The sequence below is a fragment of the Rhodamnia argentea genome, chromosome 6, assembly GCF_020921035.1.
Source record: "Rhodamnia argentea isolate NSW1041297 chromosome 6, ASM2092103v1, whole genome shotgun sequence".
NCBI classification, from domain to species: domain Eukaryota; kingdom Viridiplantae; phylum Streptophyta; class Magnoliopsida; order Myrtales; family Myrtaceae; genus Rhodamnia; species Rhodamnia argentea.
Genome location: NC_063155.1, coordinates 31,141,101 through 31,168,195, shown reverse-complemented (window position 1 = coordinate 31,168,195; position 27,095 = coordinate 31,141,101). Strand labels below are relative to the sequence as shown.

The following is a 27,095-nucleotide window of genomic DNA, read 5'->3' as shown; positions in this document are numbered from 1 at the left end:
GTTAAGAAAACTTTTCTTTCTTTGTTTCTTTTTTTTTTCCTACGGGCGACCTTGGTAGAAAAAAATGAAAAGAAAGGAATAAAAAATAAAACAGAAGAAAAAATAATATCAAAATTCAGAAATCGTCCACGTTAGCTCCGGAAGCGCCATGTAGGACGGCCGACATCCACATCAATGCTTTCCGGCCAAAATTGAGCAGAAGGGTTACATCGTCAAATCGTAGAAAAGTTTAGGACTAAATTTGTCATATTGAAAGGTTTAGAACCGACGCGATAGACTTAAAAAATATTTGGCAAATTTTTTTTTTTTAATATACCAATGAATTCAGTTCTATCCACCATCATCTGGCAAAGTTAGGAATAAGTGGTCCACCGGACCACCACTGATTAATTAAGTGGAGACATGGTTTATGTATGCATAAACATCATTTGGCAGCTAACTTAGTTGAGTTTTCGATCATGGGCCCCAGAATCCATTCGTGCTTAGGTCATCGAGAAATTTTCTTTTTTTCCTCCGGAGAATAAACAAAGTGCCCATGTCGAAATTCCAAGGTATGGAAATCAATTAAGTCATTATCGTTCGTTATTGCCTCCGTCACCATAAAATTCCACCATAGTACACCCAAAGAAAACAATATCCCTATTGCTTAAGTTTCGTTGATAATGTCCACATAAGTAACCTTACGTATATTGATAGTTGATAATCGGTATTAAGCTTGAGACCATAGAAGAAACCCTTTAATTTTCTTTTAAAAAAACTTGTGTAGGTATTCTAGACGAATTTTCCTATTTCGAATTCGTGCCTATCAATGAACATTTGAGTTTTCGGCCGTAACAATTGACAGTGTGGCACGCCCGCGAATTACGTCGTGGAGAAATATCTAGTGTTTTGAAGCCACTAAATATTTTGTGAAGTTTTTGTGAATTCTTTTGTGAGATTGATGGATTGTTAAATTGCGAGTGTTAAACATCGTTTAAGTTATTGTGTGTGCTTGGTGCCCACGAAACATTGATAGTCCTTTGAGCAACTTGAGCGTCGCTGTATCTCTTGATTATACTGGAATCCGGTCATTATCACCCCATAGAAGGAGTTATATACGAACCCAATCACGTATATTTAGCGCTTGATTTATTTCCATATATTTTTTATTGTCGTGTCCGATCGTTTTCCCCGCATTTGATGTACGCACGAACTCATTGAACAATGCTAGAAATTTAGAGACCGGTTTCAAAGCTAGTTATGAAATGAAGTGAAAAACTTTGAGATATCTAAATAAGTGAGCCGTCAACTATTATTATGTCGAATCCAATTTTGCGAATTAATTTGCGAAGTTTTGTTGGCATAATAGTCTTTTGTTGATTGTGAGAGTCACGTCATGTTGTGGATCACAAATTAAGTAGATTGTTAATCTTAAGTGAACTAAGAATAATCACATAATCATTTCTTTAATTTGAGTGTTTGATATTGGGGGTTAATTCGTACTTGCATTATCGAGATTATTTCGGGTCGGGTGCCCCGAGAAAACGCAAGGACGAACGAGTCCATCCGGAACGAGCCGGCCATTGGGAATGAGCTGGTTTTATGGTGCAGTACAAAGCTACAAAGTCAAACCTGTACTACCCCCATGAAATTTTAAAAGCTGGAACCATACGAACATTGCCCCGAATCAGTTCTCTTCTCTTCATCCCGCTATATACACGAACCGCAATTTGATCTAACCCAGTAAGTTATGATGAGACTAACCTCTTCATCGATGGCTTCTCTCCCATCTCTCAAGTCAACCCTCTTCTTCTCCGCCGTCCAACTCTTCCTCCACTTCCCCCTCTCCGCCAGCCACGGCGGCAGCGACGGGTCCCCTGACACCGGCGGCGGCACCCCGGATTTGCGCGCGAGGGGCCTCATCCTGGTCAAGGTATGGTGCCTTATCATCATGTTGGTGACCACCTTTGCCGGAGGCGTGTCGCCCTACTTCTTCCGGTGGAACGAGGCGTTCTTGCTGCTGGGGACGCAGTTCGCGGGCGGAGTCTTCCTCGGGACCTCGCTGATGCACTTCCTGAGCGATTCCACGTCGACCTTCGGCGATCTGACGGACAAGGGTTACCCGTTCTCGTTCATGCTGGCGTCGGCCGGGTACTTGCTGACGATGCTCGGGGATTGCGTGATCATGTACGTCACCAGGAATGCCGCCGACGGAGATTCGGCAAACAAAGTTGGAGTCGCAGAAGAAGGGAGGCGGGATGAGAGCAATCCGAGAGGAAAGGAGGATGTGAATCCCATGTTCTTACAGACGACGACTCTCGGGGACACGATTTTGCTCATCTTGGCTCTTTGCATTCACTCCGTCTTCGAGGGCATTGCCGTCGGAGTTTCCGGTAATTACGTTCAATGAGCTCGCGTGTAATATATTTGTCATGACTAATTTCTAGTTAAGACAGTGGCTAGCATGCGGATCATAGTTTACCTTTTGTGAACATTCCCCATTAGGAAGCAGCTAAATATGAGGAAGGGACTGAGCTATTAGTAGTTGATCTTATAAAAAAAAAGACAGGATTAACTGATGTTATTCAAACATGCACGGGTCGACTAAACGGTATTCCCATAGCAATTAAATTCATGGATTTTCAGTTTATGGAGGGTAGTATGGGATCCGTAGTAGGCGAGAAAATCACCCATTTGATCGAGTATGCTACCAACAAATTGTTACCCCACCAATAGTAGGGGATGTAAGAATTGATTCCAGAACAGCTTTTTATGGGATTGATAATCATATAAAGCGGCAAATATTTTAGCCATGTGCATCAAGCTCAAGCTTCAAGCTTCATTCTTGCATTAGCATTTTATAATTAGGTACATCTAGATGCAAATCATCCAGATTTTTTGACATCATCAAGATGTAAATACTAAGCAAAAGGTACATCTAGTTCATTCAACCTAGTAAAATCACATCAAATCATAATTAGGTGAACTATAGGGTAGAAATCAATTAGGGTTTGTAGCATTCAGCTTTTGTTGGTTTTAATTAATTATGGAAGTATGTGTTGAATAGCCAATAAAAATTGCCACTTCTAAAGTATAGTAAACCACAACTATCTTTGAATTTCGAATTATTAACATGGCACCAAGGAACTTTTCTTGACACGGCTTTATTATCGCATTCATTTAATTCGCATCTTGTGTCATTTTAACGAAAGAGACCAAAAGCGATGCATGGAGGAATCTGTGGACGATATCGTTGCACAAGATATTCGCGGCCATCTCGATGGGAATCGCCCTCCTTAGGATGCTACCGAAGAGGCCGTTTCTAATGACGGGGGCGTATTCCTTCGCGTTCGCCGTCTCCAGCCCCATCGGGGTCGGAATCGGGATAGCCATTGACGCGACGACAGAAGGCCATGTTGCCGATTGGATGTACGCCATTTCCATGGGCCTCGCCTGTGGGGTGTTCGTCTACGTCGCCATCAACCATCTCATAGCCAAAGGGTTCAGGCCTCAGAACAAGTGCGTCTTTGATACTCCTTTCTATAAGTTCCTGGCGGTGCTTCTTGGAGTGGCTGTTATAGCTGTAGTCATGATTTGGGATTAACGATGTGTCTACCTTCATCTTGGTTGATTTCTCTCTTTCAATATGCTCGGATATATACAGCTTTTGGGACCATTTCTAAATTAATGTGTGATCGTACTGTTTGGTTGAATTACATGTTGGGCATATTACATTAAGTTTCGAGTTTGAGCTAGTGAATGGCATCTGATCCAAGTAGAAACTTTAAATCCGAGCCAGTGTTACATTTGTGATTTTATGCTCTAACAAGTTAGATTGAAACAATTTCTATGATGGAATTGGATTCCTAGTTTGAGTCGGCATGTCATCAAAGTATGTAGAAACATTATCCTACTCAATTATCACACACTAGAGTAAACAAGAAAAGTATGGGAGTTTTTTTAGTTATCTATAGGAGAATGTGATGTAACACATGTGGAATTTTTCTTTGGTTTATTCTATGATTAGAAACACTTCGACGATCGAGCAGTTATAGCTTTGCGGTTTTCAGGATTCATAGTGGATTTGTATGTGGTTAGCTCTCCCCATGGAAAGCTATCAATACCTATATCAAATCACATAGATATCCGATGTCCTTATTATTTCTCATTGATTTCTTTGGTGATTCTTGTCACGTTAAACTCGAATTACAAAATTCGTCGGTTTCCGCATTATTTCAAAGCAATTAACGATAGAGCTAAGGTTAGGGTTCCAAGAGTTGATTTGGAGTGTTTACTTGTCCCATCACTATCTGAAATGTTGTGTTTGAGAATATGTTCGAAGCAAGGGTTGAGTTTGAGAAGTTCAACGGAAGGAGCAATTTTTTATTGTAAAGCATTAATATGCGTGCTTGGTTAACAACCAAAAGTTTGGCAAAGGTGTTGGATGGTGAGGAAAAATGGTCAAAAACGATGAAAGTGGCCGATGAGATAGAGCTCATGGAAAGGAAAAAAGGGTAATTTTGTTGAATCTATCGGATGAAGTGCTAATTGAAGTGGTCGAAGCCAATGATTTCACAACATTGTAGGCAAAACTTGAGTCACTTTATCTGAAGAAGGTTTTGAATAATCACTTGTAACTGCTCAAAAAGCAAGTATTAATTTCAAGTGGTTGACAGACATCCGTCAGTACCCCTTTATATGAGTTCAATATGAGTTTAATAAATTCATAATGGAGTTGAAGAATGTTAATGAGGCCTTGCCTACTAAAACAGAGGGCATGATGTTGTTGGCGTCTTTTACTCTTGATTTTGTTTAGCACTTTTATGATTCCCTACTATAGGGGCGCTTTACGAGTGCAATGGGAGAGGTGAAGTCCGCCTTGCTTTTAGTGGCAATAAAAGTTACAAGAAGATAACATATATTATGACATGTCAACGAATGCAAAGGGTTTGGAGATAGCAAATGCATGGGCTGTTTTAAGTCGAAATTTAGCATTCGCTACCATTGATGTTATTATTGCGCTGAAGTAGGGCTCTATAGAAGAGATTGTAAAAAGTATAAACAGTAAAGAAGTTAAGGTGAAGTCGGTAAGCAATGATGAGCACCATGACTTCGACTCAATGTAGAGAATTGTTAAATTATGTATTGAGTTTGAGCTCATAAAAGAAATCCAATCAAAGTAGAAAATGCAAATTTGAATAGGACTTGTGGTTCGGTTATTCCACGCTAGACCAAATAAGAAGAATGATGAGGGTTCTGTGCGATTTTTGAGTGAACACACGCGAGATTGTGAGATAACATTTGTACACTTCGCTTTCAGTAAATTTTAGGGCTGGAAACACTTGAGTGATGGAGCGATTATGTAGCACCCCCACTCCGGGCACTACTAGCAGAGCCGTGACACTCGGGTCATCACGCTTGACTAATTCCGTTCATTAAGGGAGTTATTATCGTGCAGAGTGCGTTTCATATTGCATAGTGAATAGGAAGATCAGGTTGTGCCACATCAAATATTCAACATTCATATTTCACATTAGCTTAGGGCTTACACAAGTTCGGCACTAGTTGTTAGGTGAGTACGAAACTACATCACAAAAGATCAAACCAGCACACATGAGGATGGTTAAACTGGGAACACCTAGTCCCAACTATGCACATACAAAGCTACGTGGACCTCCCCTATCCGCATAATCTAACAAAACGCCGCAAAATTTCCAAACTTGCGGACTTCTCCCCCAACACCTCCCTCGGCTCCCGGCTTCATCTAGGCAGCAGCGGCGGCCGAACTACCTCGATGAGCTGGTTTTTCGACATGCTACAAATTATAACTCTGTAATCCTCTAGATTCATAGTGATTCCTTCGCAGTTGGCTCTCCCCTTTAAGCAGGTGCTGACGCTGGGACTAAATCACATAATTCTCTAGTATCATTCCCGTTCCTCGTTTATTCCTCTAATAATTACTTCTTCTCACATTATACTCAAATTGCAAAATTCGTTGGCTTTTACATTACTTCACAAGAAGAAGAACGACAAATACTTTTTGTCATATGTATGTAGATTTAAAACATATTTATGTTGCAAGAAAGATGAAGACGCATTAATCTACCTGTATTTTATTTAAGATCAATCATATTCGCACTAGAGAAAGTTTGGACGAGGCTGGGGGCTTTTCCTCATGCTGTTGACCTATAAAAACTAGCCAACTAATTAGTCTTTTGATACCCAGTGACAAGGGAATTGGGTGGGGTTGGGACGTTTTGTTTCGGGAGTGAGGTTCGACTCTCACGATGCCAAAGAGACACGGCAAAAGTTTGAGAGACGAGAGTTAGACTAGGACAAACAGAAAAAAAAAAAACATAGCTCTTTGACATCGGGATCCTGATGAAGAACGAACACTTTAGCTAGAAGAAGAAATACTGAAAATCACCAATCCGTCTAATAATTTACACTTTTGCACTTCGACATTTCAGAAAACTGTATTTTACGGCATTGTGGAATTTTAGGATGTGAAGTGTGGAAAATAAAATTAGGAGATGCAAAGACATGATTTTGAAGCTAGAGAATGGGAAGTGTCACTAGCTTAGGAAAAAGAATCTAATAGAGATTGTTGGAACATACCTAATTTATTAACCAAAAGAAGCTTTCTTAACCTATGCTTTCTAGTGTAACGTAAGCTAAGAGTCAGTTTTGTAGTGAGCTTTCTAGTGTTTCTTATTATGGATAATGAGTGGGTAAGCAAGCATGAAACTATACTTTACTTCACATACTCAGAAAGGCCACCGATCTAATCTGTACACGTGTTTTTGTTCCTCATTTGGTTAGCCAATTCCAAGAATTTTTTAGTTGAGTAATTATTACTTAGACTCGTTTTACTAGATCAAGTCAATCACATTTCAAGAAACACCGAGAGCCACATAATAAGTTTCTCGAAAAAGCACAAATAAATTTAATGAAATGTCTCCGTTCGCGATTATGGATTCTCTTCATTGCGTCGTTCATTCGCGGAGCCGAGTTCACATCGCATTTTTCAAACGTCTATTACAGCCCAGAGGTGCAGGTAGATAGGGCAACCAAGTCACTTATTCGGTTCATAGCCAAATCACCAGGGAAGCAAGCTTCTTTCAACATATACTTCAACATCTCCACACCTATAAAACTTCTGTAAATCTTACAGTCCGAGGGAAAAGATGGCAACTTTGCATGCATCTTACTTCAAGAAATCAAGTAAGCAGTGGATCAGCGTCCGTGAAAGAGCCACGTCGTTGACCTGCGTACATTGCGCAGCAAGTATACGACGGCTAGGTTAAAAATTAGTACCCCACAAGAAGCGTAGTGGGTGCAACTATGCAATCTCTGTCGCTGCACATGACGAAGTTACACTCACCTTAACCAATGAAGCAAAATCACGAGCAACCCCATCCTAGAAAAAGTGCGACTTTTCTTCCTATCGGGCACCCTAGCTTCACCGTGAAGCTTTGCGAGATTGATTAATTTGGTCGTTAAATTTCCAGCGGGAGAACGAACCAAACGAAAGCGATAATACCTAATCCCACCTATCAATCACATTCCCTTTTTGTTGCTTGAAAGAAAGGTGGGTCGAACGTCCTCTTCTTGTGGCTGATTTCCATCGGACAGATTCACGAATTTGGACGCCTACGGTTGAGCATCAGTTCAGGGTTAGGGTTAGGGTCCATTGTTTTTTCTTGGTTAATTAAGAAAGACGCAGGCACCAACCCTTAGGCATTGCACCATCTTCCATGTTGATCAGGAGGGTGTTGTTACGTGGGGTAATGATGATTAAATGAACGTTAAAATGACTTAAGGAGATGGATTTGACCCGACGACGACCGGAGATTTGGTGGAGGTAGACCCCAGAAGCTTCAGAGAGTATTGTCTTCTTCACCAAGGCTTAACGGTTGAACATGGAAGTTGGTTCTTGGCAATATCCAGCTAGAACACAGCCTGATGACGGAGACCGGTCTTACCTCGAGATTCGACAATTTCTATTCACTTGTGCAATGGGAAATTATTGAAAATTCTCCATTGCCTTCAATTGTGGTAAGAAGAACCCCGACAATCGTAACACAAAATCGTAGAAACTAGATAACAATTGGTAACGCATGTAATAACGAGTGAATTCTATCAAAAATCTTTTGGACAAGTGATGTTTTTCTGCAGGTAAGGGATGGCGGCCGTACGGAAGACCAAAACTAAGATACTATCTAACATAATTAAATTAGTCGACTTAGTAAACACTCTAGAGTGATCATGCGGACCGACAGTAGGTGACCCTTTCTGTTTCACATCCGAAACCCAGACGAGCCAAACCAAACACCCCCCCCCTCTCTCTCTCTCTCTCTCTCTCTCTCCTCCTATATATACATAAGAACACCCTGTTGCCTCTCAGAAGCCGCCGACGACAGAGCCTAACTCGAGAGCGAATTTGAGTTTCCTAAACATGAGTTCTGCATTTCTCTTGGCTCTTCTTCTTGCAGCGATGAGCTGCTTTCTTCCTGAGGTTGCCCATGCAGGCATTACGAGGCACTACACGTTCAATGTACGTCGCATGTGTTCACATTCTTCGCCTGTGAGTTCGTTAGTACATGATGATTCTCTTGATTTGGTGCAGCTAGAGATGAAGAACGTGACCAGGTTGTGCCACACGAAGAGCATGGTGACCGTGAACGGGAAGTTCCCGGGGCCTCGCGTCGTTGCCAGAGAGGGGGACCAGGTACTGATCAAGGTGGTCAACCATGTTCGCAACAACATCAGCATCCACTGGTAATTAGGAGACGAATAATCACTTCTAACATATATATGATTAGAAACTCTCGGGACAGAGACGTTAAATTTGATTAGCAAATTGACGAGCACAGGCACGGGATAAGACAACTCCAAAGCGGATGGGCGGACGGGCCGTCCTACATTACGCAGTGTCCGATTCAGACCAACCGGAGTTACGTTTACAACTTCACAATCACAGGCCAAAGGGGCACCTTCTTTTGGCATGCTCACATCTCCTGGCTCAGAGCGACTGTCTACGGACCGCTGATCATCCTCCCGAAGCGCGGCGTTCCTTATCCCTTTGCTAAACCCCACAAGGAAGTCCCGATCCTCTTTGGTAAATAAACCATATCGAGCGCTTAATTCTTCAAAATCAGGAGAATTTTGTTCAGTGAACGCATGAATTGATTTGATAAACACCAAATAATGACATTGAACACTTTTCCGGGGGAATACAAATTGCAGGAGAGTGGTTTAATGCCGACACAGAGGCCATCATCAGCCAGGCGCTCCAGACCGGAGGCGGCCCAAACGTCTCCGAAGCTTACACTATCAACGGAAAGCCCGGCCCGCTGTACAACTGCTCATCAGGCAATGGCAATCATAAGAAACTCTGTTAAACAAGTCCATTAATTTATCAGGTGGAAAGAATAGAGTATCCCTACAACGTAGTTGCTAAATTTGATGAAAATCGATTGTTTTATTTGCATGCACGCATGCAGATACGTTCAAGCTGAAGGTGAAGCCGGGGAAGACGTATCTCCTCCGTCTGATCAACGCTGCCCTCAATGACGAGCTCTTCTTCCGCATAGCCAACCATTCGTTCACTGTTGTCGAAGCCGATGCAGTCTACGTCAAGCCCTTCAAGACCGACATCCTGGTCATCGGCCCGGGCCAGACCACCAACATCCTCCTCAAGGCTAAGCTGAACCCTCACAAGGGCACGTACCTTATGGCAGCCCGGCCCTACTTCACGGGTCAGGGCACTTTCGACAATACAACCGTGGCCGGATTCCTCGAGTACGTCGAGTCCTCTCGGAATAACACCATTCCCAAGAACCTTACCCTATCTTTACCGATGCTACCGGCAATGAACGCGACCAACGTCGTCGCCAACTTCAGCCAAATGTTCCGCCATTTGAATAGCCAGCAATACCCAGCCCAAGTTCCCCTGACCGTCCAAAAGAGGTTTTTCTTCACGATCGGCCTTGGGAGCAGCCCCTGCCCAAAGAACCAAACTTGCCAAGGACCCAACGGGACCAAATTTCAGGCGTCGCTGAACAATGTCTCTTTCACCCTCCCTACGACCGCGATCCTGCAGTCTTACTTCTTCAGAAAATCCAATGGCGTTTTCACCACCGACTTCCCGGCCACCCCCTTAATGCCGTTCAACTACACCGGAACGCCGCCGAACAACACGTTTGTCAGCAACGGGACTAAGGCGGTGGTGCTGCCATACAACACGAGCGTGGAGCTTGTGATGCAAGGCACGAGCATTTTCGGCGCGGAGAGCCACCCTCTTCATCTGCACGGGCACAACTTCTTCGTCGTCGGGCAGGGATTCGGGAACTTCAACCAGAGTAAGGACCCGGCCAAGTTCAATCTGGTCGACCCCGTGGAGAGGAACACCGTCGGCGTGCCGTCGGGCGGTTGGGTGGCTATCCGTTTCCTGGCCGATAACCCAGGTTTGTGTCACGAGAATTCTTATAACATGAATAATGCCACGTACTCGTTCATATCCAAATTGTATTCACATGAATCCGCTCATTTGAATGTGAAAAACAGGTGCTTGGTTCATGCACTGTCACTTCGAGGTCCATCTGAGCTGGGGCTTGAAGATGATGTGGATCGTGCTGGACGGGAAGCTCCCCAACCAGAAGCTCCCTCCCCCGCCGTCCGATCTCCCAATGTGTTGACTCTCCGTTGACCCTTCTTCCCCCCGCCATCGCCATCGGCTGTTGTCGGTTTTACTTTGACCCCCCTATTTCTTCGTACACTTTTCATCCTGCGCTTCCCTAACTTATTATTGTCACTGTTCCTGCTCTGTGTCCAAGGCCAACTTCAGCAATAGAGGAATACATGTCTGTCTGTATCTCTTTGCTTTCTTCTTTTTTGTCTGTTTTCCTCCGAGGGGTCCGATGAATTCGTGTTCCTTTCCAGTTTCCATTACCACGGGATAGAGTGAAATGTAGCTTTGAGGGAGTATTGTATTTAGCACTGGATTGTGTCGATGTTTTGGTTAGAGCCTCAGCAATAATATTACTCTTCATCTCTCTCTCTCTCTCTCTCTCTCTCTCTCTCTCTCTCTCTCTCTCTCTCTATATATATATATTATTCCCAACGTCCAACAACTGCAAGCCAAACCCACCAAAAATTATTGGGGTCGCACGCTATGTTGCACTTTCGAAGCCATTTTGCGCGTGTCGGAAGTCAACAAAATGGACACGCCGGGACTCGCTTGTCCGGGGCCATTGGGAAATTCGACGTAGAAAATCGACAAAAGGGACGTGTGGGACTCGAATGACCAAATTCGAGGGAGAAAATTGAAATCAAAAAAGGGTTGGAGGATCGACGGAGATCGAGGATGGGTTCCATCGTTACCCCGGGATTTGGCTCTGGCGTGGAGACAGTGGAGGGCATCGCGGGGTCGGTGCTCCATGTCCGCGACGGCAAAGTTGTAGCCAGCTAGGCCGGCGATCCCGGCCACCGCGGGGAAGAAGGAGAGGAGGAAGATGCCGGCGCAGAGGCGGGAATTGAGGGAGAGGGGGTTGGTGCTCATGGCCGAAGAGGAGGACGGAGAGAGATCGTGGGGTTGAGGATGAAGTGAAGAAAGAAAGGGGATGGGCCTATGAGGAGTGGAGAGGTGACTCTGAGGGTTAATAGGGTGTTTGTTGGGCTTTTTTTTTTTTTTTTGGTCAAAGTTTTTGTTGGGCTGAACAATACTCAAATTTTACCGTAAATTCGTTTTAATTTTTTTTGTTGATTATTTATTAATTTGAATCAAATTAATTTAATTAAAATAATCATAAAATTGATAATTCATCATTTTTATAAAAAATCACGTGTCCACGTGTCGCGTCGTATCGTGTCGTGTCGGTACTATATAGATTGCAAGGTTTCCAAACCAAAATCTTAAGCGAACATGTTCAGACCGGACTGAGCCAGAATCAGGCTGGGCTCGGCACCAATCAAGCGGGCCGGATCCTAAAAATGAGAATGGATCTATTTGGCCCAAAAAAAAAATGCATCAGCATTTCATTTAGTGACTTCATGAACTTTTGCTCGATCAGCATTTAGCAACTTCATATTTGGGCTACTTTCACTTTGGTCAAACTAGCACGACTTTTTACTAGCTAATAGAAAGTGACTAACAAACTAAGCACGTAATGTTGGTACATTTAAGTTGTAATAATGCATACAACTTCATCCGCTTTAGGACTTCCTTTTATTTAAAAAAAAAAAAATCTTTTAAACGACAAAATAAATGTCACATAAATCTCCGCCCGAAAATAAATAAATAAAAAAAATAAAGAATCCGTTTTGTGAATTCCCGACTCGTCCCTGTCCAGGAACTCAAAAGGGTGGACCACAACAGGAAGTCATCTTGGTGGGGGCCTACGTCGCACATGAAAACGACGCGTCGTTTACTTCGGCGATGCCATCCTTTGTTTCTCTTGTACTCCCCATGAGAGACTAATATCAATGCCTTAGAAACGCGCACGGTAGCAGTACCCCAGCCCCTTATCCTCCCAAACAAAAATTAAATACAATAAGAAAGATGGAATCATTCTATTCGAGTTGTACCAATAATGCAGCAAATGTACAACTGAAGTAAATAATGTCTATGTTCGAAGAAACTTTGTCGACCTATCTTAACTCGACTCGACCCATCGTGCGCTCGCCCCGCATGACGCAGTCGATGCGTTATTGAATGTTGCTGCACAATCCCCTCATCAGTCGTCTTCTACATCTTCCCAATGTGAAAAATTGTCTCTCTTTACAGTGGTAGTTCCAATATCTGGAAGAGGAATCTACTCTCTCTCTTCCCTCGGATTTCCGCCATTGAATATGAGAAAGAAAACAAAAGGGGAAAGGAAAAGGAAAAGGAAGAGCAAGAAAACACAAACAGTGGAAGAGATAACATGTTGTACGCACCGACCAGCTCCGACCATCTCTGAAACTCACAGCTCAATGATTTCACATGGGCGAGCGAGCGAGAGCGAGAGAGAGAAAGAGATAGAGAGAGAGAAGGAGAGAGAGATTGCTGATTTCGTCAATATCCTCCAAACCCTGACCCCAGATGCGTAACCCAAAGAGGACGACATTACATTTACCTACCTATACGTATCGTAATTCGCATTCTCTTGATCTCTCTACGTACTTACGTGACGAGATCGCAGCGGACCAATCGAATTTAGCCTTCTCCATTGCCGGATCCTAAACTAGACCGAATGCCGGGTGCTCTTCGGATAGATCAGTCGCCGTGCTTGTGCCAGCAGACGAGCATGGCGACGCACCGGCGCATGATGTAGAACCGGGCCTTCTGCTCCTTGGCGAGGTTGCTGTACTTGCGGGTCAGGTTCGACCCTCCCTTCTGCGACGGGTTCCTCCCTAGAGCGCTCGCGCTCGCGCTCTTGGAGGAGGAGCTTCTCGTGAGAGACGAGCTGCTGCTGCTGTTGTTATTGTTGGAGGAGGATGCAGTGTTCTTGAGGGAGAGGCTTCGTGGGAGCGAAGATTTAGAGGAGGAGGTGATCTTCTGAGAGAAACTTCTCAGAAGACGAGGCTTCGAAGATGAAGACGATGAAGCGCCTGCTTCCTTCTTCGACATCTTGTTCCACGTTTCGTCCATGCTCAAGCTCCAATGAGTGTCTGAAGCGAAGAGGTAGAGGTAGAGAGAGAGAGAGAGAGAGAGAGAGAGAGAGAGAGAGAGAGAGAGTGTGTGTGTGTGTGTGTGTGAGCGAGCAGGGGTGTTCTTAAGGAGCGATGCCTCTTCAAATGACTTCAATAAGATGCAAACGATCGCTTGATCTGTAGATAAAAGAACAAACTTCGCGATCGGCATTCGAAGACCGATACGAACGGATTGTTTTATACGACAATCATTGTAGGAAAACGGTCAAAAATCGATTTTTACAGCGACAGTACACCTTCAGTCCTTTTTTCAGCAAGACAGAGGTCGTCAAGGAACGGCCAAATCCCAGCAGGAATGAGTTTGATGTGTATACTTAGTGTGGTAACCCTAGATGCATTTATTTTTTTAATGCAGCTAGATTTGAGGTCGATTATGGTGTTCGGATTTTGGATCTTTAAGGGAAGGCATTATAAAAAATAAGAGATCGATGAGAGATGATGGTATTAAATTTAACTTTTCAAAAAGGCAAAAAAAAAAACAAAAAAAAAAAGATTTGAAAAACTGATGTAATAGTATAACGGTGCAATATCAACTATTGATATTATGAATGATAAAAAAAAATTAGTAATCATGGCGAGACCCATATTTGATTTTATGCCTAGCATTTTATTGTTATACTGTCATGCTAGCAAAAAAAAAAAAAAATTGATAATAAGGGTGGATAGGAGGGGCATTTTGGGAATAAACTTTTGGTTGATTCCTATCTGCTTTCTTTGAGAAGTGTTCAAATAGTAGGAAGAATGCTAGCAGAAAAGGGCATCTTCCTTTGCAATGTTCAATTTGAAGTACACTCTTTTTGTATCGGATCGCTTATCGATAGATTCAATCTACAAGGATTTTGGACTGCCTTAAGAGCACCCATCGCCATTTATCATTAGATTTTTGGGTTTCTTTTTCATTTTAATTGAAATGTCGGCAACCTAAAAATTGGCAAAATAGATGTTGACCATTTTGAGAGAAGACACTGATTTCGTGAGAAATCGACCATATTAAGCAAGATATTGGCATTGCAACTGTAAAATATCATGCAAATTATGACGACCAAATTGTGATTAGTGCAGGTTTGGCCACCGAGAGGATTCATGTATGCGAACTGGCATTAGCCGATGTTGGCACCAAAATTCGACATGTTTGGCATGAATGGCTAATATCAAAGAGGGCAATGAAGATTGGTACGTTCAGAGCGGCTGACATACACATGGCATGAGCAGGTGGCGAACATTTCGCACATTTGGTTGGTAGACACATGGCATAAATGATTAGCATACACTTTGGCACATGCGGCAGCCACACACGTGGAAGAAGTGGTTAGCATGACCCGAAACCGGATAGAAGTACGAGAAAGCTATGAAAATAGGTTATTTTCTTGTCAAATGCTGTTTCTAAAATACACGAGTGGTGGAGATCATGGTCGAACACTCGACGTGAAATGGTCGGCATGAATACCAAACTGTTACTAGATTTTGATACCAATTGCGTCCAAAACATGAGAGGACATTCACAACGCGTGCTAGTGTCACATTCAAAATTTGGGAGACACGTTTTGAATTTGCGGAACAAAGTCCTAGAACACAGTAGTGAGATTCCATATAGGCTCGTGGTTATGAGAACAAAACGGAAAAAGGCCTTAAGCATGAAGAAAGACGCGCGCACTCGACCAAATTGAAAGAGGTTACCTATTTTATCTCGGATTAGTTGATTCGTACATAGGTTCGCTGGAAGTCCCAACTCACGACAAAGACGAAAAGGAAAAATTCGAAATTTTTGAATTTGTTCTATTAAGTTCGATGAGCATGGATTTGACCGGTCAAAAAAGGCACCACATGCGTTCACAACTAGTACAAACAACCTTAGCATTCCCGACGGCTACGGCTGCACAAGGACAAGAGCATCTCGATGAGGTGCCGAATCTTGCGCTACACAGTTCAGTTCAGTTCAACCCCTCCAGTTGTTTACTGGATTCGCGCACGAGCAGACGTATTCGGCCGCTCGTCGTCGGGGACTGGCTATTTAGTCAAACTAGCCCTTTCTTCTTCTTCCTTTTCTTTTTTTCCCTCGAAAAACTGGCCCTTTCACTAGGAGGTGAATACCGGGCTCTTTCTTTCACTGCTAACCCCAAGAAGTTTCTTAATACCGATACTTTCTCTTCCGTGAGCGGTAGCTGTTGTCATTGAAGGATTCTCTTTTAAATGTTTTTCATTCTTTTTAGGAAAAATTTCAAATAATGACATGGAGTGTCATTATTTTTTTTTTTTTCAAATAAGAGTCTAAAATTGACTTTGTTTTAAATAAGGGCATGAAGTGCCGTCTTTATTTCAAAGAAGTGCCTGAAGTGTGAATATCGGTCTCAAAAAAGGGCTTTGCTCGCCAATCGATTAGGGGTGTTTTCGTCATTTATTTATTTTTTCTTTGTTTTTTAATCGTTTTTATGTTTTTTTTAAATGTTAAAAAAACTAAATGCAACCAAAAAAAAGATGGCGAACGCAGAAATAAGAAGAACACACAGGGGCCACTCCCACCGCCATTGGGCACCGACCTCGTCGACTAGAGGCAAGGGCCCGCTAGCCGTTGCCCAAATCCTCGGAAGGGAGGGGGGGGGAGGGTTGGGGGTGGTGGTGGTGGGATCAACAGGGGCTCGTTAGTAGCTGGTGTCCTCGCCCAAACCCTCGTCGACCTCACCTGAATTTGGCGAGGGCTCCCCTTGCTCAAGTGTGGTCGGCCCTCGCTTGGGCGAGGGTCGCGACAGCCTCACCCGCCGGAGTCATAGCTGAATTTCGGCTCATGGTTCAACCTGATCAGGTCTCCAATCCAAGGATTATTCATAATAAAATGGATACGAAAGGGTGATGAAGAACGCGGTGCGAATGTGAGCGATCGTGATAATTCTTGTTCCCAATGATGACGACGTCATATGGGCGATGAACCAAAACCACTACGAATTTGTTAGAGAAAGGGACAACCATGACCCATATTTCCCTCAATTTGATGATGGCGATGACCATCTACAGGAAAGCACTCATATTTTCCCTCTTCTTCAAACAACAAGGTGAAAAGGTCGAATGAAAGAGATATGTTGGTGCCTTGCCGAGGATCGGCAGGGTCGCCAGCCGTCGTCGAGGCATTGGCGACCCCGCCGACAATGCCCAATGCCCCACTAGTTATGAGGCGGTGGCAACAGGCGGGAGGGCCTCCCGCTTGTATTCTCTTCTTCTTTCGCATGTGTTCTTCTTCTTTCTTTTATTTGGTTTTTTATTCTTTTAATTTAATTTAACTAAAAAATAAGTTTAAATTGTATTTTTACGAAAATACTCTTAATCGATCGGAATATTTAGCCAGCCGGCGAGCTCAGGCCCTCGTTCGAAACAATCATAGCCACTTCATATCCTTATTTGAAATAATGAACTCGTTTCAAGTCATTATTTGAAACAATATTTACTTTATGCCATTATTTGAAAAAATGAGAGCACTTTGAGCTCTTAATTGAAAATTTTCCTTCTTTTTATGTCCCCACAATGTTAAAATTGTGTAAAATGATGAATTCTTACCACCATAAATTACAAATAGGTATTGCAATAAATTTACCCTAGAATAATATTTGTGTCACTAAGTCCACAAACTGCTACACCTATAAAAATAAAAAATCGAAATTGATATATGCACGACACATTAACCCTCCGTTACCCTCCGTCGAGTTGGATGATATATGACAATAACTGAGTTGACCTAACGAATCCACGTGAAAATTCGAGAGATAAACAAATAAATTTCAAGTTATATCTAAGCAAACCTTCTACTGATCGTGGACTTTATGATAGAAAGGCTATTACCCTTCCGTCGTCAATAGCACATGTGGATAGATATATTTACCTTTGTACTTGCTAAGTCAACTAAGCTATTCCCATATGTTATCAAACTTAGTAATTACATGGTAAAATTTGATGGAAGTTAACGAAGGATAAATGTGACACGTATATACCGGTTTATGATTTTTGGTGACCTAAAAATTAATTTTGGTCAAATTTATCACCGGCGTATCAATTCGAATTTTTTTTCGTGATATTAACTGTAAAATAAGTTGCGTTAACAACACAATCCTTTGCTAGCACCGAATATTTCCTTAATAAAAATATTTTTTTGCGAGATGTATGCCAATTATTTTCGAAACTTAATTAAATTATTATATACATGCGTGAATTAATATTTAAGTAATACATACAAAAATTTATCGCGATTCTCGCCAATACTCCCCTCGCATCGCTAGTCCATCACATCACGTATGTGTCAATAACGAAGTATATACCTCATCAGATGTGGATCGTTCAGCGGACTATTTCAACTGGTCTGCGTTCGAGGAAGTACTACACGCCCACGTGCGTTAAAGAAGCACCCCGCATTCTTGACGGTCCGCGTGCTAACATGTGCTCAGAAAACAGTAGCTTCTCCATCTTCTTCCTCCAGAAGAAAACGACGTTAACAAGATTACAAAGTAGATCCTGTTATCACCTTGTAGGCTCGCGAAGCTGAAGTAGCTACATTTCGATATGTTCGTGAGCATCAGCGTGGACACGTCAAAATAGATCATGAGTTCATTTCTACCCCCACATATGATAGGCTGGTTATTAGATAGAATAGCAATATTGGATGAACGAATGATGAATAAATGTAAACATAATACATGTGTTAAATAGGTCGTAAATGTGTTCACAACTCACTTAGACTCAGTTCACATTTACAATTCTATCTTCATTCTCTCTCGCCTTCACTCGAGCTCACTCGCTTGACATCCTTACTTCAGTTTGGGTACGAGTTTACTTCAATTTGAGTACGAGTTTTTTTAAATTAGGTTAAATATGAAGATGTGTTAGGAATATGCATCATATTAGATATGTGTTTGATCGGATAAATATATATATATATATATATATATGAAAATAGGTCAAAATGAGTTAATTAAGTCTATTTGAATTGGATTATTTTCGATTTGATTTATCATTTGACAGGCCTACGTCAACGTGACTTGATGACAAAGCATAGGAGGGGAGGATAGACGCTGCTGTCAACTATCAGCTAAGTCTTGGTGGTTGTACCGAGACTGAAATTGAACATGCACGTAATGGGATGAAGGCCTACACGTTTTCAATTTTTCTGTCTTCATGTGTTAGGCTCGATTTCGGTAAAAATTGATTCCGAATTCGGATCTTTAGGTGTACGAAAAGCGTGCGATTGTGGAATCATGAACGAACTAGAATAATGTTAAATTTATAATCATTCTCTCGAGAGGAAACGGCAGGTTAAAAAGCCCGTTATGGGTTCATGAATCTTTATTTGTACGAATTTAAGTTCCAAGTGAATTTTTTCTCTCTTTTTAGATATCCCACTGTTACCATTGCAGGAAAATAAATTTTAAACATAGACATGACTCTCTCTTCATCATGTAACCCCCTCATCTATACACGTTTAATAACTATTCAAAGTGCTGGTCATCCGGTCTGTTATCGTCCTCGTTACCACCGGTCGTATCTGTCTGTCTCTATGTAGTCGAACGTGGAGTAACTCATGATGCTTAAGCGACCTTTATACCGGTCGTCGCTTGAGCCCCGTGTGCTTCACTCGCAGTTCGTGATCCCAGAGAGAGAGAGAGAGAGAGAGAGATGTTCGGTAGAAGAGGCTACGGCGATGAAAGTAGTGGCCGGAGTCGTATTAGCTAATTATTTCAAGTGATACAAGCGATTCTATTTACAAAAAATATTTTTCAAATGATTCATTTGTCGGAAAATAAACGGAGTATAAGATGCAATTTTAATCCCCTAATAGAAATATAAATGTAAGAAAGAGTTTCGTTTGGCAGCATCACGTATCTTCGCTTTCCGGATCTATCTAATCTCTAAAAATTTGCAATGGGTTATCGGAATAAAAGAGTTAAGCAGAATTTCCTTCCAAGAAACGTCAAATTCAGAAGAAGAAGAACTATCTGTGAATTGGCTATATAATGGTGACGTGCAATTCTAACTTTACTTTGACAAATTTTACGCCATTCAACTGATGCCTTGTTGTATTGTCCAAAAAAAAAAAACTGATGCCTCGTTTTCGACAAAAAAAAAAAAAAAAAAACAAACTGATGACTTGTTAAAAATGAAAAAAAAAACAAAATTATAATCCATTAGAGTTTTGAGATTCTTGTCTTAACTCTTCCAATTTTCAATTATGTCTCCTTTCCAAAATTTGGAAAGGAGTCATATTTAATAAGCTGCCAAGGATTTGTACCAGACTCAATAAAGATATTGTATCATTATATAACATAAGGCATAAGAACATCAAAAGTAATAAAAGTTTCATACGGCACTCATTTTAGTACTATTTTTTTTTTATATATATTTTTTCCAAATGACGTGACTTGCCAGAGGCAGCCCAAAATGCATGGTTCAACAGGTTTGCCCTGAATTTAAACTCTCGTCCCGTCCATTGTGAAGCATTGGCTAATTCCATTTTTGTACTGAACGAAAAAGTAATTATCACAGTCCTAAATATCCCGCCCCGGGGGAGTGAGACGTCTTCATACTTGGCATAATTTCCGATCGCTACTACACAGTGAGTTTGCTAATCTCACCCTTGCTTTCCCTCTGCTTTTCTACACCAGAAAGGCCGCACGATCAAGATCTAGACGTGTAAGTGGGATTAGACAAACCCGCACTAATCACGTGTTTAATAAGCTATTTAATTGCCCCACTAGTACTACCTGTTGAAAAAAGACGCGCCTGCATTGGAAATGCGAGTTCATATCTTTCGGTAGCTTTCGTCGTTTCGCACGAAGAAAGGATTATAAAATTAGGGTTTCGAGTGGGAGACGCCTAGCCTTGCCTTGTGCCATCAAGTTTGATCGGAGCAAAGATAACCCCAGAGTCTCTCATGATTGTTGGGAAGTAACTCTGAAAGATTTCGATGATTAAACAGCCTAAGTACAACTGTTTAATGACGTTAGTTAAGTGTGAAGAGGTTCAAACTAAACCTTCGCAGAGGCAAAGTTCTGATTTTACAAGCATTTGAGCCAAATTCTGCTAAGTCTGGAAATCTGCGAAATGAAAGGTTTAAAACCAAAACTCACTGCTAAACAGTCGGACAAGATCGCCGGGTACTTTCCGTACATTGATTTGACGATCGTGTACTCTCTACATTGAACACCCAAGTCGCAGAATTGAAGCACGGTAATAATCACGGACTAATCCGCTCATAGAGATTTGTGACGTGATGTGAGCCACACTTGCCATCACCAGCAGATAGCCTACCATCAATAGAAAACACGCAAATCTCTTTGCATATTGGAAAAAACACTAGGGCAAAAGTGTTTCTTTTTTCTTTTAAGCAACTTTCCCAAAAGCTACAAAGTCGAGAAATGGTAAAAACATGAAACATTGAAATTTGTAACACAATTTGAGCTGATGTTCCAAAATTTGTCAATATTTTTAGAATATTTACATCAGTCTTAAGTGAGAGATAACGTGCGAAGGAATCTTTCCAAAAACTTAGAAATGGGATTAATTACTACGTGAGAGATAATGTGAGAATCAATCTTTCTAAAGAAAAACAATTTGAGAAGAGAATTTTGTTATGCAAAGCATGAAATCGACTGTTGAAATGTTTAATGGATAGCGAAAATAGCTATAGATGGACCTCAGTTGCTACAAAATCAATTGGTTTTTTTCTCGAACAACCGATTAAACCTTATTCAATCAAAATGCAAGCATGTCAAGTGCACCAGTCGAACACGAAGGGCCATCATCGATAAGCAGAATTTACAAAATGAAGCCGCACCCTGACTAGTTACAATATAAGCATTAAAACAAACCAAAACTCTTTCTTCTCGCCCTCTGGACAACAGTAGAGCCAACAGGCGACCAAAAAACATCGACAGGCCGGCATTCGTTCCTATCGTATATATCCTTCAAGACCAAGCTCGCCGCTTCCCAGCGGCGAAGAGAAGCTCGAGATCTTCCGGAGGCTGGAAAAATCCCTTCTTGGGAGGGCCCCTCTTCTTGCCGCCGCACACCGGCTTCTTCTTCGGCGGCGGAGGCGGTGCCGAGGCCGCCGGTATCCTGAACTCGCCACGCGTCGGCGTCGCGCAACCCTCTTCCTCCATCACCATCATCATCGCCTCCTCACACAGCATCTCATCCTCGCACCCCATCTTCTCTTTTGGGTTAATTAATCAACCAGAGCGAGACGACAACACGACCCAAGAAAATGAGGAAGGGAAAAAAAAATGAAACTCAGGATCTCAAGCGAAGTAACGCGAGAGATTGGGCTATGAATACGCGTTGCGTTTCTGAGAAACCGAGGTGAGCTTGTGGGAGTTTTTTAAGGAATTCGTGAGAAGAGTAGTGTAGAAGTTTTAAAGGGGGGGCGTCGTGTCTGTGCCGTGGCGTGTTCTGGAAGTTGGTGGAGGGTTCCCGTTCGAGGTCGTGGTGGATAAGGTGACAGCTAAGCAGGTGGTGGGGCTGACGTGTCGGGCCCCGGAGCGACGTGGGGGGACACGTGGCGACTGGGGGAGGCCGAATACGGGAGAGCGGGAAAAGACCTGCCCTCCCTTGCGGTTTGAACGTCGGCCTCCTGTTTGTCTGTCCAATCAAAATGGTCCGTGTACTTGATTGCTCTTCAACGTTTTGAGAATGAAAATGAAATATATATATTATATCTATGATGAGCCATAATCCTCCTCCCGCGGGGAAATACTGCGTAACTTTCCCGTCCCAAAGAATAAAGTGAGAAAATTTTTTCGAAAAGTCCTAAATCTTTTATGTTTTTATCAATTCAATTTTAAATTTTTTAAGTTTGCTAATTCAATCCTTAAACTTTTGTATTTGTGCCAATTTAATCCTTCCGGTCAATTTTGATAAAAAATAACTGACATGATCAATTTTTATTAATGTTTAATTTTTTTTTCTTTTCTTTGATTTTCTCTTTGGCAACAATGGCTGTGATGCTCTTGATGGCGGCTAGTGAGGGCCGCGACGCCTCATTGAGCATGGGCGAGGCAACCATGCCCGGATCTAGGCGACCCTCACCCAACCGCTGCAAAGAGAAAACCGGAGAAAAATAAAAAGTAAAAAAATAAAAATATTATTAGAATTAGTCACGTCGGCACTTGTTGCGCCACGTGAGCGATTTTCAGCTAAAATTGATGCATTGTTAAAAAAAAACAAAACGTTTAAGACTATTTGGAAAAAAAATTCCTAATTAAGTGAAACCTTACGACCAAAAAGAAAATAATAAAGTCAAATTTCAAATGCTACAAATCAGTTTGAATTTGTTTCGACTAAAATTTTGATAAGCTATATAGCTTCTTCAGAAATCAAACTTAACGGGTTGTGTATATATATGCGCGCATGGAAAATTCAGTTTTATTGGGGACACGAAATGGCTATGTTCTATTGAATCGATATACATGTTTTTGTGGCATGGAAAAATCTCTATTACCAGAGGCAGAAATGGTAATGTTTTCAATGAAATCATTTTCTCGTCGTTCCAGGCTTTGAGTTCCCTCTGCATCTTTGCCTTCTCCACAGAGAGAGCTTACAAAGGAGATCCATCCACCATATCGGGGATTTTCTTCCCCTTATCTCCCCTTGAACCTTTTAAGGACTTGCTCAAGTTCGAAAATATGGTTCTAGTGCTATCGGAAAGATAATTGACCCGCATGATTAGTGATGCTAGTACAAAGTCACGAAGTTCTCGAGAAATGAAGCTTGGGATTGACATTTTCTTCTTGGCACTCGAGATTTTTTTTTTAAAGATATGAAGAAGAGATAAAAATCGAATATAATAATTGAACATCATAGATCTATTATCTCTATTCTATCGCCTAATAAAACACGAAGTAGCTCTCTAGAAAATAATTAATTAGCATTTAGATAGGAATAAATTAATTAATTACATTCCAAGATGCTCATTGAAGAAAAGAATCTAGCATCCAAGCGCTTATCGGTTTTAAGAATAGCAATCCAATTAGTAGAGCGATTTGCTTCCTAAAAGTTATGTTGTACTTTGCATTCAAGCGAGTGCACAACGGTCTTCTAACATCTTTAAGCGAATCAAGGCAGCATTATAAATCATAACCAAATTGTTTTGCAAAGTTTGAGTCCCAATCACAAAGTCCAAAGTTCTGCTTGTGTCGACAACATTTTTCTAATAAAACGGTAAAATCAGTAACCAGCAAGCCAGTCACCCCCTTCGTTTCTGAGTAAACCTCCGAACTGCCGGCAAGTCCTGGGTTGCCTTTGGTGCTGTTCTTTATCCGAACTTTATTCTCGTGTTGGATTGGGGACGCCTGTTGGGCTTCAAGCTTGGTAGGGCTAGGGCTTTCCCTATTTTCCCATCCTCTTGTGCTTCTGAGTTGTTATAATGGCCCATGTGCCAAGCCGTGCGTTTTTCCCAATTCATGATTTTTCTTGGTTAGGAGTGAATCGTGTCCATCGTCCTGACCCCTTCTTCGTGTGTGGCTAGAGTAGAGATGTATCGAACGATGTGGGCTGAACATTCCTGACATGGTGAAGATAACGCTGTCCTGCCAGGCTTTGGCCCCGTACAACGAACGGATGCTGCCCACATGATACTACAATGAAGCGTTACCGTTAAGATAAGAATGTGACCATATGATCAATCAAAACCACGCGAAATATAACTGCGGTAACAAATTACGCCCTCGCGAACGAGAGAGGACCTTGGAATTAGAAAATCGAGGAGGAGGTTTAGATCACAATCTCTCGAGGCAATATGTTGTAGGGCTTTGTTCATATCATTGCTGCTAATATGAGTTAGATGGTGACATATACGATTGAGTCTGGCAGAAGAAAGAAGGGCATGCCCGGCTTTAGTGGATTTGAACTTGAGGTGAGGAACCCTAGTACTTATCCGCTTCGCTTGAAGAGGTGTAACAGGAACATATGATTGAATCGAAACAAAGCGTGGTCCGACGAAAAGAGACCTCTCCAATGATACGTGAAAACTCTCTTGCAAAAAGTCAAGGCAGTCACTGGGGCTCGGGTGGCGGAGATCCAAATCGGAACTTGAACTCTCTGAATCTGAATGACGCATGTTGTTCCATTTTCTTCCGGGAATATCTTCTTGATCGAAGCCGAAAGAATAGAAAAAACGATTTCCCTGAGGCTAAGCTGACGACCCTATCTCTGCCCGCAAAATATCTTCCTCTGCGTCTCCTTCAGCCAAGCAAAAATAAGAAAGAGAGAAAACAAAATCGAAAATCGTCACCCCCACCCCCATATTCACACGTGTCGTTCGTCTTTTCAAAGAGCAGATGCGACTTTCTGCGCTTGAGAGTTCATGTTCAGTTGAGATTTCGGTATCATCGACAAAGATTCATCGATGTGTCGGGCCCGAAGTCTTGAAAATTACATGAATTTAATCCCGGCAAGAGGTTGCCAACTTTGCGCGACAACTTCAGGGCCGACGCTGAACCGAGAGGAAGAAAAAAAAAAGGAAAGATTTCGAAGTTTGCTGGCGAAGCCCGACGATGATCACGAAATGGAATTTTTTTCAAAGCCGCGAGGCACCGCCACCGTCCCACGGATCGCCACGTGCGCCGTTGACAACCGGGAGGGGGATCGGATCCATCGTGCCCCATTCATTCATTCCCCACGAAGCCATCCGGCCACTGGACGACTCACACGTACGCCCGTCCGCAATCAAAGCGCGGCGGCCATCCCGAGGAGGGCGGCCACGTGGCGAGATCGGGGCCATCGCCGTGTCCTCATCCCCGCTCCGGAGATCTGACGTATCCGATTGCGGCCGCGCCTACCGCGTTCCCCCAGGTCGGCGCTTTACACGTGCGCACTTGCGGGGGCTCAAGTGTGCGGCGCGGATGCCTCCCCGGGGCCCACGCGCGGGACGACGGAGCGCGGCGCCGACGGACAAAGGGAGGAGGAGAACTCCAACTTGGGTTGCCGAGGGGCGACTCCGCCGCCGAGCTAAGTGGCTTCTCTGCACTGCACCACTTCAACTGTGATGGCGGTCGTGATCGTGAACATGAAGGAGCGTCTTGCTGTACTTAAATAATTATAACTAAATATAAGAATCCGGGTCATTTATTTAATATCTGGCATGTCCGGCTTAATATGAGATGTCGAACTTTTGGACTGCATTATATGCATGCAAAAATTCTTATCGATGTATTGCTACTGAATTGAAGCGAATAATTAGCATTTTGTCTTAATGCTGTAGTACATGTTAGCACTTTCCTCAAAAATGAATACTTGGATACTAGGAGGGGGTGGTGTGGGGGGTAAAAAGTAGGATTGAGAGCTAGGGCAATTAGGCTTCATTTATTTCACGAGATATATATGTCATCTCTATAAAATATTTTTTATGTTTTCCGCTAAATCCTGAAAATGAACCGATTATTTTTTCGCCGGTTGGTAAGGACAATTAATTTTCAACATAGATGCCTTTTAATAATTTATTTTTATTTTTAATTTTTTAAAACAAAAATCGATTTATTTTATTATTTTCTTTTATCTTTTTTTTTTGTGAATTTTTTTTCCTTTCTTCTTCAGCTAGTGGCTGACCGGGGCGAGGCTCGGTCATCGAAATCTGGTGAGCTCGAGCGAGAGTCGAGTTCACCGGGATTTGGGGGTTGGGGGTTGGGGGGGGCGGCGCTTGCCGGAGGCTGACGAGGCTCGGCCTTACTTGAAGCCGGCAAGGCGCGAGAGCTTGCTGGCCATCGTTGTGGCGGGCAACCAGCAAAGGAAGAAACAAAGAGAAAAAAATTTAAAAGTAAAAGAAACTCGAAAATAAAAATAAATAAAAGAAAAGAAGAATAAAAAAATGATGAAAAGAAAGTGAATGTGGAGGAGTGGAGAGAGGAAAGATAAGGGAAAATATTTTCCTCTTTTCAAAAAGATGAAAATATTTTCCCCACTTTTGAAGTTATTTTTTTTCATGAGTAGAAAATATTTTCCTTTATTAGCTTATTTTTCGCAAACTAAACGCAACATTTTCCCTGAAGTTGTTTACCATGAAATAAACGAAGTCTTAGAAATCAGTGGAGCGGACACAAAAGATGAGACTCCTTTCCATGAAATAAACGGAGCCTTAGAACGGACACAAAAGACGGCGCTCTAGAAAGATGCAGAAATTTCTTCCAAAGTGTCTATGCATCAACCCCTATAGAACAAGAAACACCATGAAGTTTACGCTCATTTTACATAAACCAATCTAATCTAGAACTACGGTGGGAGCTCAAAACAGTGATGGGCCAGATGGGATCAGCTACGTAAGAGAAGCGCAAGCTCAATCCTCGCCCCTTTCTTCATCGGCACTTGTCATGAGTTGCCCCCAATCGATGCCCCATGTTTTGCTCAAAATGGCCAAACGGTATTCATTTTATTTTCTTATATAATTCTTTCCGGTT

At 42.3% G+C, this 27,095-nt stretch overlaps 3 protein-coding genes across 3 annotated transcripts; 2 read left to right on the top strand and 1 right to left on the bottom strand.

Annotated features, from left to right (window-relative positions):
* Positions 1 to 1,700: 1,700 nt before the first annotated feature.
* On the top strand, positions 1,701 to 3,692 carry LOC115746011 (zinc transporter 1). The gene is made up of 2 exons (XM_030681695.2): positions 1,701 to 2,372; positions 3,192 to 3,692. The coding sequence occupies exons 1-2, from the start codon at positions 1,730 to 1,732 to the stop codon at positions 3,581 to 3,583; spliced, it is 1,035 nt and encodes a 344-aa protein (XP_030537555.1). The 5' UTR covers positions 1,701 to 1,729; the 3' UTR covers positions 3,584 to 3,692.
* A 4,679-nt stretch (positions 3,693 to 8,371) lies between these two features.
* LOC115746019 (laccase-17-like) lies at positions 8,372 to 13,536 on the top strand. Its single transcript, XM_030681708.2, has 8 exons — positions 8,372 to 8,536; positions 8,609 to 8,760; positions 8,856 to 9,100; positions 9,229 to 9,354; positions 9,486 to 10,448; positions 10,549 to 10,720; positions 13,481 to 13,485; positions 13,525 to 13,536. The coding sequence occupies exons 1-6, from the start codon at positions 8,438 to 8,440 to the stop codon at positions 10,677 to 10,679; spliced, it is 1,716 nt and encodes a 571-aa protein (XP_030537568.1). The 5' UTR covers positions 8,372 to 8,437; the 3' UTR covers positions 10,680 to 10,720; positions 13,481 to 13,485; positions 13,525 to 13,536.
* On the bottom strand, positions 13,018 to 13,767 carry LOC115746013 (small polypeptide DEVIL 13-like). Its single transcript, XM_030681697.2, has one exon. The coding sequence runs from the start codon at positions 13,610 to 13,612 to the stop codon at positions 13,238 to 13,240; it is 375 nt and encodes a 124-aa protein (XP_030537557.1). The 5' UTR covers positions 13,613 to 13,767; the 3' UTR covers positions 13,018 to 13,237.
* Between the last annotated feature and the right edge of the window lie 13,328 nt (positions 13,768 to 27,095).